At 37.9% G+C, this 14,832-nt stretch overlaps 1 protein-coding gene across 4 annotated transcripts in view; it reads right to left on the reverse strand.

Moving 5' to 3' along the window:
- Positions 1 to 14,832, reverse strand: part of ush2a (Usher syndrome 2A (autosomal recessive, mild)) — a 236,830-nt gene that overhangs the window by 148,416 nt on the left and 73,582 nt on the right. For all 4 annotated transcript variants that reach the window (XM_067592610.1, XM_067592634.1, XM_067592617.1 and 1 more), the window contains exons 26-29: positions 10,941 to 11,116; positions 10,239 to 10,386; positions 1,076 to 1,182; positions 571 to 694 (exon numbers count right to left, since the gene is read on the reverse strand). In XM_067592610.1, coding sequence (XP_067448711.1) covers positions 571 to 694; positions 1,076 to 1,182; positions 10,239 to 10,386; positions 10,941 to 11,116 — 555 coding nt within the window. The remainder of the gene's footprint in view (positions 1 to 570; positions 695 to 1,075; positions 1,183 to 10,238; positions 10,387 to 10,940; positions 11,117 to 14,832) is intronic.

A 14,832-nucleotide genomic window follows, 5' to 3' on the forward strand; every position in this document is an offset into this window, starting at 1 on the left:
CAGGAATTTGTCGCCATTTCTAGAAAACTGGTTTACCCACAGATGTAAATTAATTTTTGACATGTTATCATACAGCTTTAACATGCTTAAGAAAATTTTTATCTCCACCCTCCAGAAACTTTAAACATTTAAACTTTAAAATTTAAAAAACAAACACTAGGTTTATGCAGGACAGTGAAGTAATCTCAAGTGGCATTGAAGAGCTTTTCCTGCTCAAATCCCACTGATTAGTATCAGCAGTCATTAATTATGAGCGTCAGACTGGGTGATGTTCTCAGATGAAGCAGAACATGTTTGGCTGTGCAGCTCAACCCTCTAATGATGCTGGTAAACAGAAAGATAATTGTCCTTTAAGATGACTGGAGAAGTCATTGTAAAGGAATGTAACAAGCAGACTGAGACAGTGCAGTGCGACCAATGAACAACAAAAAACCTGGTAAAACCCACAGAGACTTGTATGTATGAATGCATGTACACATACACATATATATATAGCAACAAAGACAGACATACAGAGCATTATCTGGTACACACACAGACATGTGCATGTATCTAGTCATGCTTTCTTACCTGTGAAGTCACTGTTGACAGGAAGGGTGTCACTGGGAAACTGGTAGTAACTGTTGCCTGGGAACCTGGTTCCTCTGACCAAAGGACCTTGTGGGTCAGAAAGAGAGACATCTGTCCTCTCCACCTAGAAACATAAGTAAGAGTAACTAGAACAGCAACAATACAAAAAATGATGGATTATGAAATTGTTATTTCTCTAATAAAATGAACCCAGATAAGTTATTACGGTTATTACAATTAGTATATAATCACATGTTGATATCTTACAGTGTTCAACTCCAGCAAAATGATTTAGAATCATAATAAATCTTATATTCTCAAAGTCGAGGTTAAATAAAAACACAACAACAGGAAAAATTGTGCTAAATCACATTTTTGGAGACTAGGTGGTGTGTGTGTGTGTGTGTGTGTGTGTGTGTGTGTGTGTGTGTGTACAAATACTGTGTTGCAAAAACAAAACACTCATGCACATGAAAAGAAAGAAAAATGCTGCACTTTTACAGACCTGGTATAATGGGTGAGGTCCATTGAGTTGGGCTGGGGGATCCCAGTCTATCTGAATGGTGGTTTCATTTACTGGATGTAATCGAGGTGATGACAGTCCTGTTGGAGCTGAGAAGAGAGAGGCAAAAAATAAGAGACTGAATGTCAACACAATGCAAACAAGAACTGCCTATTTTTTAGAGATGTCTTAATAACATAGTTTTATTTTCTCTTTCTCTTATTATGTCTCTTGCTGCAATCTTCGCGTGCTCGGTGTCTGATGCACTAAGACTACTACTGGTCTGTGCCTTGTATGGCCCTCCAGATGTATTCTGCCAGTGGGAGAGAGCTCATAAGCACAGTTCAGCAGTGGGATTTCTAAGCTCAGAAAATAAATAACATCTTAGTGATCTTGATTACAAATATATACTTTGACAGGGGGTAAACTCCATCAGACATGAACTATTAATATTACTCAAAACATTATGATATTATAATCTTTAGCATATTTATAAATACATAAGAAGGCAATAAACATGTTCAATGGAAACAAAAAGAAGATGAAGTGGTAAGAAAATCAAAGACACACAAAATATACACGTCACTACAACAAGATGGAGAGAAAGAGAGAGAGAGAGAGAGAGAGACTGATGGACAGATCAGATCAGCAGATGGGCAGAGGTTCAGAGTGGAGTAGGTGGATGGATGTTAATACTGAGAATAATGCAGCTTCTTGGGCCTAAAATGTCTTAACAAAAGAAAGAGAAGTTTAGCTGTAGCTTACAGTGATTTTGCAGTTCATTAACAGTCAAGTTCAAATTCAAGTTTGACTATTCTATAACGTTACAGTAATCAGATAGTGTGCATCAATAAAAACCTAATTGCTTGATTTTTTTTAAGTAATTAGTTTTTTTTCTAGTTATAGACAAGCCTATGTTTCCTTCACATTTCTTTTCCCCACTACAATCTGCCTTGTGGTTCTTATAAATCCCATGTGTTCTGTTTACACCTGAGTTTTCCCACTAAACTGTCACAAATTGTGTGATCTAAATAAATCCAGCAAATACATAATAAACCTCTGTTAACATGACTCCTCCAATCATTTGCGTGATCCTCTCATAAATGCGTATGCGACGAGGAGAGAAGCGCACCTCGCATTTGCACAGATGACACACAAACTGTGACTTCAGCCAAGTGTGGCTGTTTGATAAATACACAGCATGTGTTTGGGTCTTATGCGTCACATCTGCACCTGAAAAACAGGTCCAAAAACCTTGAATGAATCTGGCCCAGTGTTTTGATTGATTTACATTAGATCTCAAACCAATAAAATCAATTTGTGGTCTTGTTATTTTTGTTATTTTCAGTAGAAACATGTCTTGAACCAATTACAATGAACAGTCTGTTACTGTATTTCCAGACTGGCCAAATGTCCCATTTTCATTTAACAGAGGGTCAATTTAATTTCCTTCTTTCACTTTAGACGTGAAATTAAATGTCCCTTTGAAACATACTGGGAGCTACTGGAGCCACAGCTTCAATATGTATTATAAATAAATCAACCTGAGACTGGCTGATATGGTGAGGAGATCTATAAGAATGGAGAGAGAAACATCACAAGTGATGGAACGGTGTACAGATGGGAAAGATGTGCGTGCATTAAGTGTCATTCCATTCTTGTGTTTCTGTGTGTGTGTGCGTTTCTGTAATGGTCTAAATGGTCTGTGGTAGGAGTAAATTAGCTCTCAGTGACACGGATGCAACCATCTTTAGTGTGAGTTCTAATAGAGCTCTTAAAAGGGAAGTGGACAGCTTGTCTTGGGCGGCTCATCTTGGCACATCAAACCATAAATTACTGTCAATCGATAGCTTACCAGTCTATTGAAATTGAGCTATGGTTATATTTAGAACATTGTCTGCGCCACACACACACACACACACACGTACAAATACACCTTGTTTTAAACATTGTTGTACATCTTTGATATATGAAACACTAGAAAACAAATTATTATTTTTGGTCCAGCCAAGGTCTGTATATGTGTGTATATGTGTGTGTATGTGTGTGTTTGTGTGTATTGGGGGCAGATGGTTAGTTAGGTTGGTCAGTAGGCATGTACAGTAGATGAAAATGTAAAAAATGTTACTGGTTTACTGCATGATCCAAGTAGAGAAGTGGGTATGGCATTGAGTCTATAAAAAATGGAAGTAGCTGCATGTGACAGTCTATAGGAGAGTTGCCTCTTTATCTTGTGCACAACTAAACCTTACAGTATCTGTACATGAGGCAACGCACGTCTCTTGTTGCATGAGAGGACAGGCCAGGTTTCCTGGGCTTCTGACTGAGACCCAATGGCAGAGTGGACCACGCTCTGCCGGTTCAGTGAACTGGTGTGTCCCTGGGTGATGTCTGACTCTGAGACTGCAATTGTTACTGAGGGTATTATAACTGATTCACTCACCCTTGTAGAGCTCTATTGTCACCTATGATGGCACTAGACATCACTTAACACCCAGTTATTGTGTGGTGGCTACTAGCTTAACTTATTTGCTATAGTCTGAGAGCTGGACTGTAAAAGCTGCTTTATAACACAAGGAAAGATTAGACTTGACTTAATGTTGCTAAAGTTGGTGAGAATATTGCAATTTTAACAGTCAAAATCAAAGCGCATGTTCTTCCTACTAGAATAGTGTCAAGTGTGTGATCAGTAGCCTCATGCAAGACCCCCTCTTACAAACAGATTTATTCTTCAGTGGCAAATATGGACATTCACCAATTTTCTCATATTTATTTAGGCAGAAATGAAAAATTACAAGTGAATTATAATGCCTTAATCTAAGCAAATTTCAAGTTTAAATATGTTACTGAAATCATCAAATATTTTATTATTACACTCCAACAGCTGCCTCAGTCTTTATGCAAGTTGTAGTCCAGGAAACAATCACCCAACACGCAACACCTGTTGCTTTAGCAAGATGTTTTTTGGACATCTAACTTCATGTCAAAACATTTCTTCTATTTTTATCAAGTTACAGCTCCACAATGACACAACATCAACACCTGTAGTACCATTCTCTCATTTCTTTGGGTTGCCCTAACAATTTATGCAATACAGGTAATGCTTATGTCTGCTGATTTCGGACAGCAGGACTTCAAAATCAGTTGCTGTAAACAGGCACTATGGATAGGTCCGGAGTCACAATCAAAATTGATAGACAACATTCAATCAGTGTTCTGTGCACCAAAGTTGACAGAAGACTGACTTAAATTCAAAGTTAACTAGGAAAACAACTTTGACAGTTTTACAAGGATAGAGGAGTGTACTGTAATAGATAGTGTGTCCATGAGTTTGTGGGTGTGTGTGGTGTCATAAAAGACAGCTCTCCTCCTTAGTGGGCATTCAGCCTGAAAAAAGTGCTGAGTTGGTGGGGCGTGTAGCTTCAGATACTGGTGGGACATGAAATACGATCAAGAAAAAACAGTTTGGGTAACAGATCCGTGAATTTGAATGCTTCTCAGATGCCAAAATACTGCACTGCGGATTATAATACTGAGAGAAAGGATTTTACAAATCTGGAAAGTTATAATGGTGGCAACAATTTTATCTTTTGTTGTACCTATCGCAACAGTAGAAAAATAGCATTCTCATTACAAAGTAGTCCACCAAGTATGTGCTTTTGCACATATTTAATTGGCCAATGCAGCGCCTTCCTGGATGATGTCATGTTGGAGTAAAAGTTGAGACTGACATTTTTCAGTGTCACTGGTTTTCAGTTTCAACTTTCTGTCAGCATTTTGGCATAGAGAGGATGGCCCTTGCTGGGCCTACATTACCCAGTATGCCTTGCGATCTGATGAAGATATCAAAGTGCAATGACATCATGGTGGAGATTTTGAGCCAGACTGCCAGACAGTAATTTTTGCTCTCAGACTGTTAATGTCACTTTATTATTTTTAAATTTTTTTCAGGTGAGAAAGTAACCGTGTACATTCCAACTATGTGGACAGTTTATCCAAATAATGCCTGTTTGGAAATGTTTTTAATGCCAATGTTTTTATTTTTCAGTGGAATTTTTTTCAGTGCCAATACTTGTTTCAATGCCAATACAACTTTTTCCAATACAGTGTTTCAATGCCAATGTTTCCTTTTTGGGTTCAGGTTTTCTTTTCAATGCCAAATTTTATTTTCAATGCCAGAATGTAACTGTCGCTGTTCTGGCCCCGTAACGACCCTGTATTTTATTTTCCCGGAGCCCTCAGCGTTAGCACCTGTGCTGTGCCGCCAGACTGCCCCCACTCTAATAACTGAAAGAGGTGCGTTTTTTTCCATGAAGAGCTAAAATCAGTCTGAATGTAGGCTTAGCAACTGGTGGGAATCTAATGTGCTGTCTTGTATTCTTCTGCTTGTTAATTCACTGTAATGTATTTGACACTATGACACATTCGGTTTGACGAAAGTCACTAGCCTTATCATGAGTTTGCTCAAACACACATGTACAAACACACCCACGCACACACACAAGGTTAACAGTCCACCAGAAAGGTTAATTTTAGCTGCCGACATGGTAATGAAGCAGCTAAATCATGGGCCAGCTCCCAGGAGCAATTGTGCATGTGTGTGTGTGTTTTCTGTTTTTACAGCGACTGACATGTCTTAACAGGCTCTTAGCGTACAGTTACACCACGCACACAAGCACACTACTTATTGACATGGCGATCCCTTGCCATGCATATTTCTCTCCTCAAGAAGGGCCTCAGGCCAATTATGCGTAAATCAATAAAGTTCCTGTTCTGTTGAGTGGTGTTACAGTGTGTATGTGTGTATGTCTCTGTGTGTGCCTGTCTTGTAGAACAAGACTTTATGGATGTAGGATACATAAAACATCACCATCAGCCCCTGATTAGCCACTCACTTTACGTTGTGATCGATAACTTTGTGGGAAGACACACACACAGAAACAATTGCAAATGCGTCAACACACATGGACAGAGAACTCTTTCCTTGTGTTGTTGTGTCTGCCTCAGTGTGTGCGCTAATGTTTGGTCATGTGCTTTGGTGTAACTCCAGTGGTTTCGCAGATGCTGCCTGCTCACTTACAACAGATGGTAGCTGGCTCTAATGGCCCAGCCTTATGTGTGGTAGATTTATCAGTGCATCAGTACCACGCTCAAGTACACCTTACCAGGAGCACCACCTAATGTGAGTATCATTTTATCCACACACAATTTCAATTAGGAGATATGACAATTTTAATTTTATTTCTGTAAAATACCATTTAAAAAAATGTGACAGATTTTAGGACAAATCATGCAGGATGTTTTTAGTTGGGGGGATGGCTACAATTTGTTGAGAGGAGAAAACTTAATGGATTACAAAGATTCATTCAGCTCTTCAGCAATATAGATTGTTTTAGAACAAATAAGGTACGTAATCTAAACTTAAGCACAGGAACACAGTAGGTTGAATTGGTTTTTACATGCTGTCAAACTTCTGATTTTGCTGTCAAGAAATTGAGTTGAATTAGAAAAACAAACTCAACTGAAATCAAATAAAACATACATTAAGACGAAGACCAGACAGGTGAAGATATTTTGAGTTTTAAAGCTGTCTGTAAGGGCAAAAATCCACATAATTAGGGCTGTAGTCTCCTGGTCGACTAGTCGATTAGTTGGTCGATATGCTCTCGTCCGACTAAATTCTCATTGGTCGAATAATCTCTGTGTTACTTTCATAATGAGAAAGTGCTACATCAATAGCTTTCTAGGATTGGTGTATTCAAAACACCCCCGTTGTTTTCATAACTTTGAACTCGCCCAAACTAATGGATACTGCTGGGTCTAACCGTACTCAACGTTTACCAAGCGTTTACTGAACGCTTGGTAAACGTTGAGTACGTTTGCTGAATCAGTGTTTCTCCCACAAGTATAACATTGAGAACCCCCGCCAGGCCAAAAAAATATTTTTAAATGCCAGAATTAACGCCAAATATCCATTCATTCGGAAATCATTAGCGTTCGGGAGCCTCCGTGCAGTGTTGTTCGGTAGGTGAGTCAACCTCTGTGTCGTTGCCTGGGAAAGTATTGGTAGCGTAACTCTGTTAAGTAAGCTCTTAACTCTGTTAAGAGTGAGCAGCAGAGAAGTGATGGTGGGTGCAAGCTGATCAGAGGAAGACGTTAGTAGTAAGTTGTCAGTCTGGTAGTAAATGTACAGTATAAACTACAGTGTGTTAGTTCATAAATGCTAAAAAGTCACATCTGTTGTTTTCCCAAGTACTGGAAAAGTGAAGGGAGTTAGCTCCAAAGTTAGCAACGATGGGTTAGCCTAACCTGACGACACAAAACAGAGAAATACAGAACAGAGAAATATGTGCCTGCTGAGTTCACTGTGCACTCTGTCCCGTAACCCCCCCAAGACTAATCGATTAGTTGAAGATTATGTACGATTTTAGTTGACCAAGATTTTCTTTGGTTGACTACAGCCCTACACATAATATGGTTGCCAGTAGTCTAAAACTTACATAACAGTAGTAAATGGGTATGAGCATGCAAGAAACTTGTACGGTGCTTTGAAACACCTTAAAATTGGCATAAAAGGAATTGAATGTACAAATAACCTTGTACAGTGCATATAAACAGTTACATAAATGGTCACAAAAACAAACAATAAAAAGTAAGGTAACAGCTTTTAAGAGCTTTCTTTTATCTTATGATTACAACTCATTTGTTCCCTACTGTTTATAGGTTACAGCCTTTTATTAGGGCTGAGATAAAACTGCTTTAACACTAAGAGGGTATGCATCCACCAATACCTCTTAGATTATGCTCTAAAAATTATTATTAAACATTTTCTCTGAACTTTCAAGATGGTAGTTTTAAGCTGAATGAGAAAAAGTGATGAGTTGTGGAGCTTCAACAGAAGCTCAACACCCAATGGAGTAGCACATGCTATGCAAATTGTTTTGAGATGGCATATGCCATTATCATTTCTTATAGTTGAAACAAGGGACATCTTTGGTGTTGGATGAAACAAAATTGTGGCAACAGATGTGGCTGTTAAAAATACATTCAAAAAGTCAACTGGGTACAATAAGCCATATTGTATTGTACTGTATTACAGTCAAGAGAAGTCTTTGGAATCACTTGAAATAAACATTGTCGCTGTGTCAACAGATGTAGCCATTAAAAATACATTTAAAAAGTCCACCGATTACAATATGAAGGATAATCCATCACAATAAACACAAGGAAGGACTTTTTGAGAATTGTGTAAAATGAAAATATTTGCTATGTCAACAGATGTAGCTGTTTAGAGTACGTTCAAAAGCTCAAATCCCTGAGCAAGTATTTATAGATGAAAGGTTGTTTTTTTTCTCTCAACCACCCAGCGCACCCATTGTCTATTCACCTAAAAGGATAAACAAAACAAAAACAAAACAGCAAAAACATAAAATGAGCAGCAAGAATAGAGTCCATGAGTAAACAGATGGAAAAGTATGTTGGAGGGTCAAGTGTGTGTGCAATATGTATTGCAGAATGATTCATGTTTCTCTGCCGCCATGTGCTATTTTGTGTTTAAGTGGAAGAGCCCGGCTGAGATAGGACTGACGAGCGGATTGAGTGAAAAAGCCAGAAAGCAACAGACTGCCAGAGAGAAACAGACAAATGACAATGAACGAAAAACTGTGCGTGTGTGTGTGTGTGTCATACTGCACTGATCAATTAGTGCTCATCTCAGTCCCAGAGATTTGTGTCTGAGTTATTAAACACAGCTAATTCATCCCACTTCTATAATGGTTATAAATCTAAAGGACAGAGAGAGAGAGAGAGAGAGAGAAAGAGAGAGAGAGAGAGAGAGATCGTGTGTGTTTTTCTCCAACTCAGTGTGTGTTTGATTCACGGCCAGCAGGAAGTGTGTGCTACACCACATTTTTCTCCTTGTAATTAACAGTAAATTGTTTTTACTGCCGAGCACCATGAATATCCCCTCTGGTTAACACAACCAATGCTGTCGCCAGTCAAGTACCCAATGACTGACTGTGCACTTGTGCCTGTGTGTGTGTGTGTGCATATGTCAGCGGCTTGTGTTGCCCTTGTTATGAAGAGAGTATCACGCTTTTTAATGATTCATGTCTGTGATTTGGACATAACATTCAGTATTGAGAATGAATACACACCGTATGCAACTGAATGGCTCTTATCCTTAAAACAGACAATGTATTGGCAAATTATTTTGGCACAACTAATTTTCTGCAGGGCTACTTCCTGTTGTTATGCCATATGTACTAGGGATGGGAATCTTTGGGAATCTCATGATTAGATTACAGTTACAATCCTTGTTTTCATGATTAGATTCAGAATTAATTCTTGATTCAAAACTGATTATTGATTCAATAAATAGAAGGGGGCACTATTTTCACTATAGGCTCTTACTCCAATGTGCTGTGTTGCAAACTGTTTACTCCTTTCCTTAGTGTATTGAACTGCAATATGAAACATAACTGGCAGTTAAGCTAAATGGTCTTGATGAAGGTCACTGTCTGACGAACAGAAATTAATTTGGAAGCATCTTACAGTCTTCTACCTGTATGTGAATAATCAGATGAAAGTGTACTGACCTATATCACTGGTTAAATGTAAAACAGAAGTTGCTGTGTGTGTGTGTGTGTGTGTGTGTAATGGAGTGATGGGGGAATAAAGACATATAGTAACACATAGTTATGCCTCTAGCAGTGGAGAGCAGCCTCTCTGCTGCACCACTAGTACTGGGGAAAGCCACTGTTATCCAAAACACTGTATGTGTGCAGGGCTTTTGAAATAATATAGACTAAAGACCGACTACTTTGTTGGTTGAAGTTTTGTGCTGCAGTGTGTTTTAGTCAGTTGGTCTTGTTAATTATAAGCTACTAAATCCAAAATGAAGATGAACTACAATATAACTCAAGCACTTGTGCTGTAGACCGTCCGGGTGCTGCACTGACCTTGTGGTTGCATTCTGCATTTGCAACATAACATGACATACTGACTAATGTTATTATTGAAAAACGATTTTTGGCATTTGTGAATCCATTCAGAATAGCTGAAGATAGGAATCACGATTCTTATGTGAATCAGCTTTTTCACCCACCACTAATATGTATGTTTGTTTGCAGCCATGTGTGACTGTGTGTTTATCTTTTGGTCTTACCTGCTGGCAGGGTCCGTCCTGAGCTTGGTAGACTGGTAATGCAGCCGGACTTTGTGCAGATTGTAATAGTAAAGTTGTACACATGATAAGGTTTCAGTCCTTTAACCAAATAAACAGGCTGCGACGATGGTCCTGATCTATGTAAGACCTGCAAAAGAGGAAAGAAAATTGAATTTTAACCTTGTTTAGAAAATGACATGTTTTACTTAATTAGGGAAAATAAAACTATGGATGAAAAGGAGAGAGAAACACATGAGAGCAACAAAGAATTATATGCTGCACGACACACTGATGGTGTGTGCAGTAACTATTAACATAACGTGACAACTGACACACTCAGGCTGCACAATTCTGAGATAACTGTGATCAGTTTTCCACAGAAATTTCAACTTAATCTGCTAAGATATCAGTGCTAGGCTTTTAGAGTACTACAAACTGTCTTACCACTTAATTAAGTGTTTGGGTCAATCACATATTCAAATAAAACTTGAGTGCTCCTGCTGGTGAGAGCATTTTCAACACACACAATGAAGCATTAGTATTGTTTCTACAGAGTTCACATTATGAATACAGTCATAACGAATACAGCCTTTCTACCTTGACTTCTAAGACTCAAACACTCTGAGCTCAAGCTAAGCTTGAGGGTCTTTCAGTTGTCCTACTCATTGTGTTCAAGTGCATCAGAATATGTGTGTGTCTAACCTGATTAACAACAGGAGGAGCATAGGGATTGTTGGTCTGCTCAGTGAGCAAGTTGACCCGATATTCTGCGACCGGTCCTCTGGCAATGACCCCGTCACCCTCAGCGGAGCTCCATCTAACCTTGAGACTGGTGGATGACAGTGCAGACACTTCTGGAGGAGCCATAAACTCTGGGACTGAAAACACGGACACAATACCCACACATGAAAAATACATCACATCATCACACATCATCAGTGACTTATTTGTTGAGATATTAAAAATCTGCTGAATAAATCACTGGGTAATGATGAAAAATATGGTTAACAATTCATTAAATATTGTATTGAACTGTAATATAATCATAAAATACTTATTAAAATTTTAAGTATACAATAAAATATTCAAAAAATACAATACACAAAACAGGTAGAAAGGAACATGAAGTACCAACTCCCTGAATACAGTTTACACTAATGTTGACAGAACACAGCGCACCATGTTCCCTTACCTGGTACAAATGATCCATTATATTATGCTCTTAATTTTATTTACACGGCTTTTGCATTCACAATTAGTAGTGTACCAATTTTAGCACAATAGATTAGCATTAATTTCAGTAATGCTAGTCTCTTAACTAACTAGGTCACATCATAGACTATGGGTCACATAAATTAAATAAGCTAATAATGTTTAAATGAAGCTGCAGTAAATTATTAAACATCTTTTGAGGACTGGAAGCTAGCTAAATTGTCCAAATAAGCACCATTTTCTGTAACTTTAAATAACTAGTAATTTTATAAGCTCCTACAGAACGAGGCTAGCATACAGTGTTGCCAACTTAGTGACTTTGTCGCTAGATTTAGCAACTTTTCTAGCAACTTTTAGCAACCTTTAGCGACATATCTAGCAACTTTTTGGACGGACCTTAACTCTTCTCCTAGAAGGGAGTTGCCAGTATTTCTCAGTGAATGAGTGCTAACGTGGCTCTCTGGATTGACTGTTCAGTCAGTGGAACAGAGCAGCAGCACATTCAGAGGACCAATCATCAGCCAGAGTCGTGAATGAGCTGTAAAAGTGTGTACCTAATGACCAATCACTGATCCTCATTGTTTTTATTCTAAATGATTTAATTTTACTATCCAAGTTTGATTTTGTTTTGTCTAAATAGACAGAGTTAACAATAGTGAATTTATTCCAGTGCATGATTATCTCTCTATTCATGATACTTCAGTTAGAGTTGATACAGCAGCCTGCATAAATATTATTATTAGAAGTAGACTGAGGTGCTCATTGAGGTGCTGCTTTAAAAGAAAAAATAGCTAATGAAACAGCTAGTTACAGTCAGTTTAATTTAACTTAATTTTCTTAATTTTTAAAAAAATCTTGTTCGTATGTAATTACGTCATAGATATGATCATAGATATGCAAATTAGCACATGACATCTTCTAGCGATATCTAGAGACTTCTCCTGCAGGCTTTAAATACTTTCTGAAAATAGTTGGCAAAACTGCTAGCATAATATGAGGCAATTTAAGCAACAAGGCTAGGCTAGTGTAGCTAGGTTGGACCAGAGGTAGGTTAGCAAATTAGCTTAGCGTTACATTAATTCCTAATACCTAAATCCTGCGGAGCATGAAAAATACCAAATACAACATTATACATACCAAGCTATAGCCACTAATTTCTCACCTGCTATTTAAAAGACAGTAACACTAGCGATATGAAAGAACAGTTGGTTCTCTGCTGTGCTTGAACCAGTTAAAACCAGTTTAAACTAAGTTACTGGTTTATAAATGACAGGATGCTGTACAATAGTTTAATGTAAATAAAGGAAATTATTTTATTTAATTAAAAATACAGGTTTATCATAAATTATTAGCTTATGACTGACTAATTTGTGAGACTTATGGACACTTTGATTGCTGCTGCTAACAAAATTCCACAGTTATAAAGTTCACCATGACTTCATATCACTGACATACTGTAACTGGAAATTTTTCACATGAATTTAAGATTATACTTTGTGGGTTTGGACAGTCAATGATTACAAGAGAAACCTGAACTCCTTCTGGCACTAGCAGCTGAAGGACAATTCAGCTTACATTACTATCAGTAAGTAATATTGTATTTCCATTCTCTTTTAGACTAAAATTGTAATTCACCACATTAGTGCAACCAGAAGCTACTTCAGCTTCAGTTACTGATACATCATGCCTTTGGTCGCATTCAGTTTGTCCAGATAATAAGTACAACACAAAACACACAGTCAAAATAGCGACAGCAACAGGTTAAGCTATTTATACAAGTAAAATAAACTAAGAATATGATAATGCTGCATTCTATCTGGATTAGTAGCTATTTAGATCAGCATCTACATTTCATTTCAGTTGTTTATTGTCAAATATGACAGAAAAACAATGTATTTTATCTTAGATTACTGCGTATGTGTGTCTGACGCTAATATCTGACACTTGCATATCTCTGAGATTTAAGGTTTACTAAACTGTTGTTGATTTATCAATATTTTGGTGAGAAATGAACCGTTCACAGTAAGTTAATTGAAGACAAAACACAAATTTAGACTCAAAGACATAAATTCAAAATTGAGACTTGGTGGATATTATGTGGATTTAATGGATTTAAGTATTCCATAATTCTACGGTTGTGATAGCCACTATTACATGACAGATTAGAGAGAAGGATTCTTTTATTCTACTGTTGATGGCATCTAGCTGTGAAATACACTGTGAAATGTGATTCATGGGAGACATATTCCACAGTCATATTCTGTCTTTCTAACACAGCACATGCACGCGCACAAACACTGAAACACACTCCACGTTTAAAATGGTGTTATCATATGCTTGTTATCCAGACACATAGCTTACAGTGATGTTGGAGGCAATCGTTTAGTCTTAATGAGCCATATCATCTCTTTGAAATTCAAATACCTTAATGAGTTTCCCCTCCCCCACACACTTTTTATTTCCTCCCTCCTTTCCTACTTTCTTTCTCTACTACATTCCTTTTGACAGAATGTTGTGTTTTTAAAAATAATACCGTTAATTTCTTGTTACATCCATCAGCAAAGTTCTCTGGTGGACAACTTGACACCTTTGATCCATCATCATTTGATTACATTTTGGTAGTTATTCAAATGTGGGATTTCTGTCATTACGTTTTACATTTTAACATTTCCTGTGCCGCATCCTTGTGCTTGAGGTAAGGATACTAGGGCTGTAGTCCCCTGGTCGACTGGTCGATTACTTGGTCGATATGCTCTTGTCCGACTAAATTCTAATTGGTCGAATAATCTCTGTGTTACTTTTATAAGGAAAAAAGTGCTACATCAATAGCTTTCCAGGGCAAAAAAAATATTTGCAATATCCATTGATTTGGAAATCAATAGCATTTGGGAGTCTCTGTGCAGCGCTGTTCCGAAACGTGAGTCAGGTAGCGTAACTCCGTAAAGGAATAGAGCATTGCGTATTGGGTGGGAAAAGGCGAGTGGCAGGAAAGTGACGGTGATACAAGCGGAGCAGAGGAAAAGGTTAAATGTACGTGGTCAGTCTGGCAGTAAATACAAACTACAGTGTGTCAGTTAATAAATGTAAAAAGGTCATGTCTGCTGTTTACCCAAGTGCTGGAAAAGTGAAAGGGGTTTGCTCCAAAGTTAGCGACAATGGGTTAGCCTAACCTGAAGATGCAAAACAGAGAAATAGAGAACGGAGAAATATGTTGAGTTCACTGTGCATGTCCCCCCCACCACCCCTCCTGTGACTAATCAATGAGTTGAAGATTATGTACGATTTCAGTCGACCAAGATTTTCTTTGGTTGACTACAGCCCTAAAGAATACCTCCAAGTTGACTGGAATGCACTTCATTCACAAGCCGTTTTGGTTGAAAAA

The sequence above is a fragment of the Thunnus thynnus genome, chromosome 1 (assembly GCF_963924715.1).
Source record: "Thunnus thynnus chromosome 1, fThuThy2.1, whole genome shotgun sequence".
NCBI classification, from domain to species: Eukaryota; Metazoa; Chordata; class Actinopteri; order Scombriformes; family Scombridae; genus Thunnus; species Thunnus thynnus.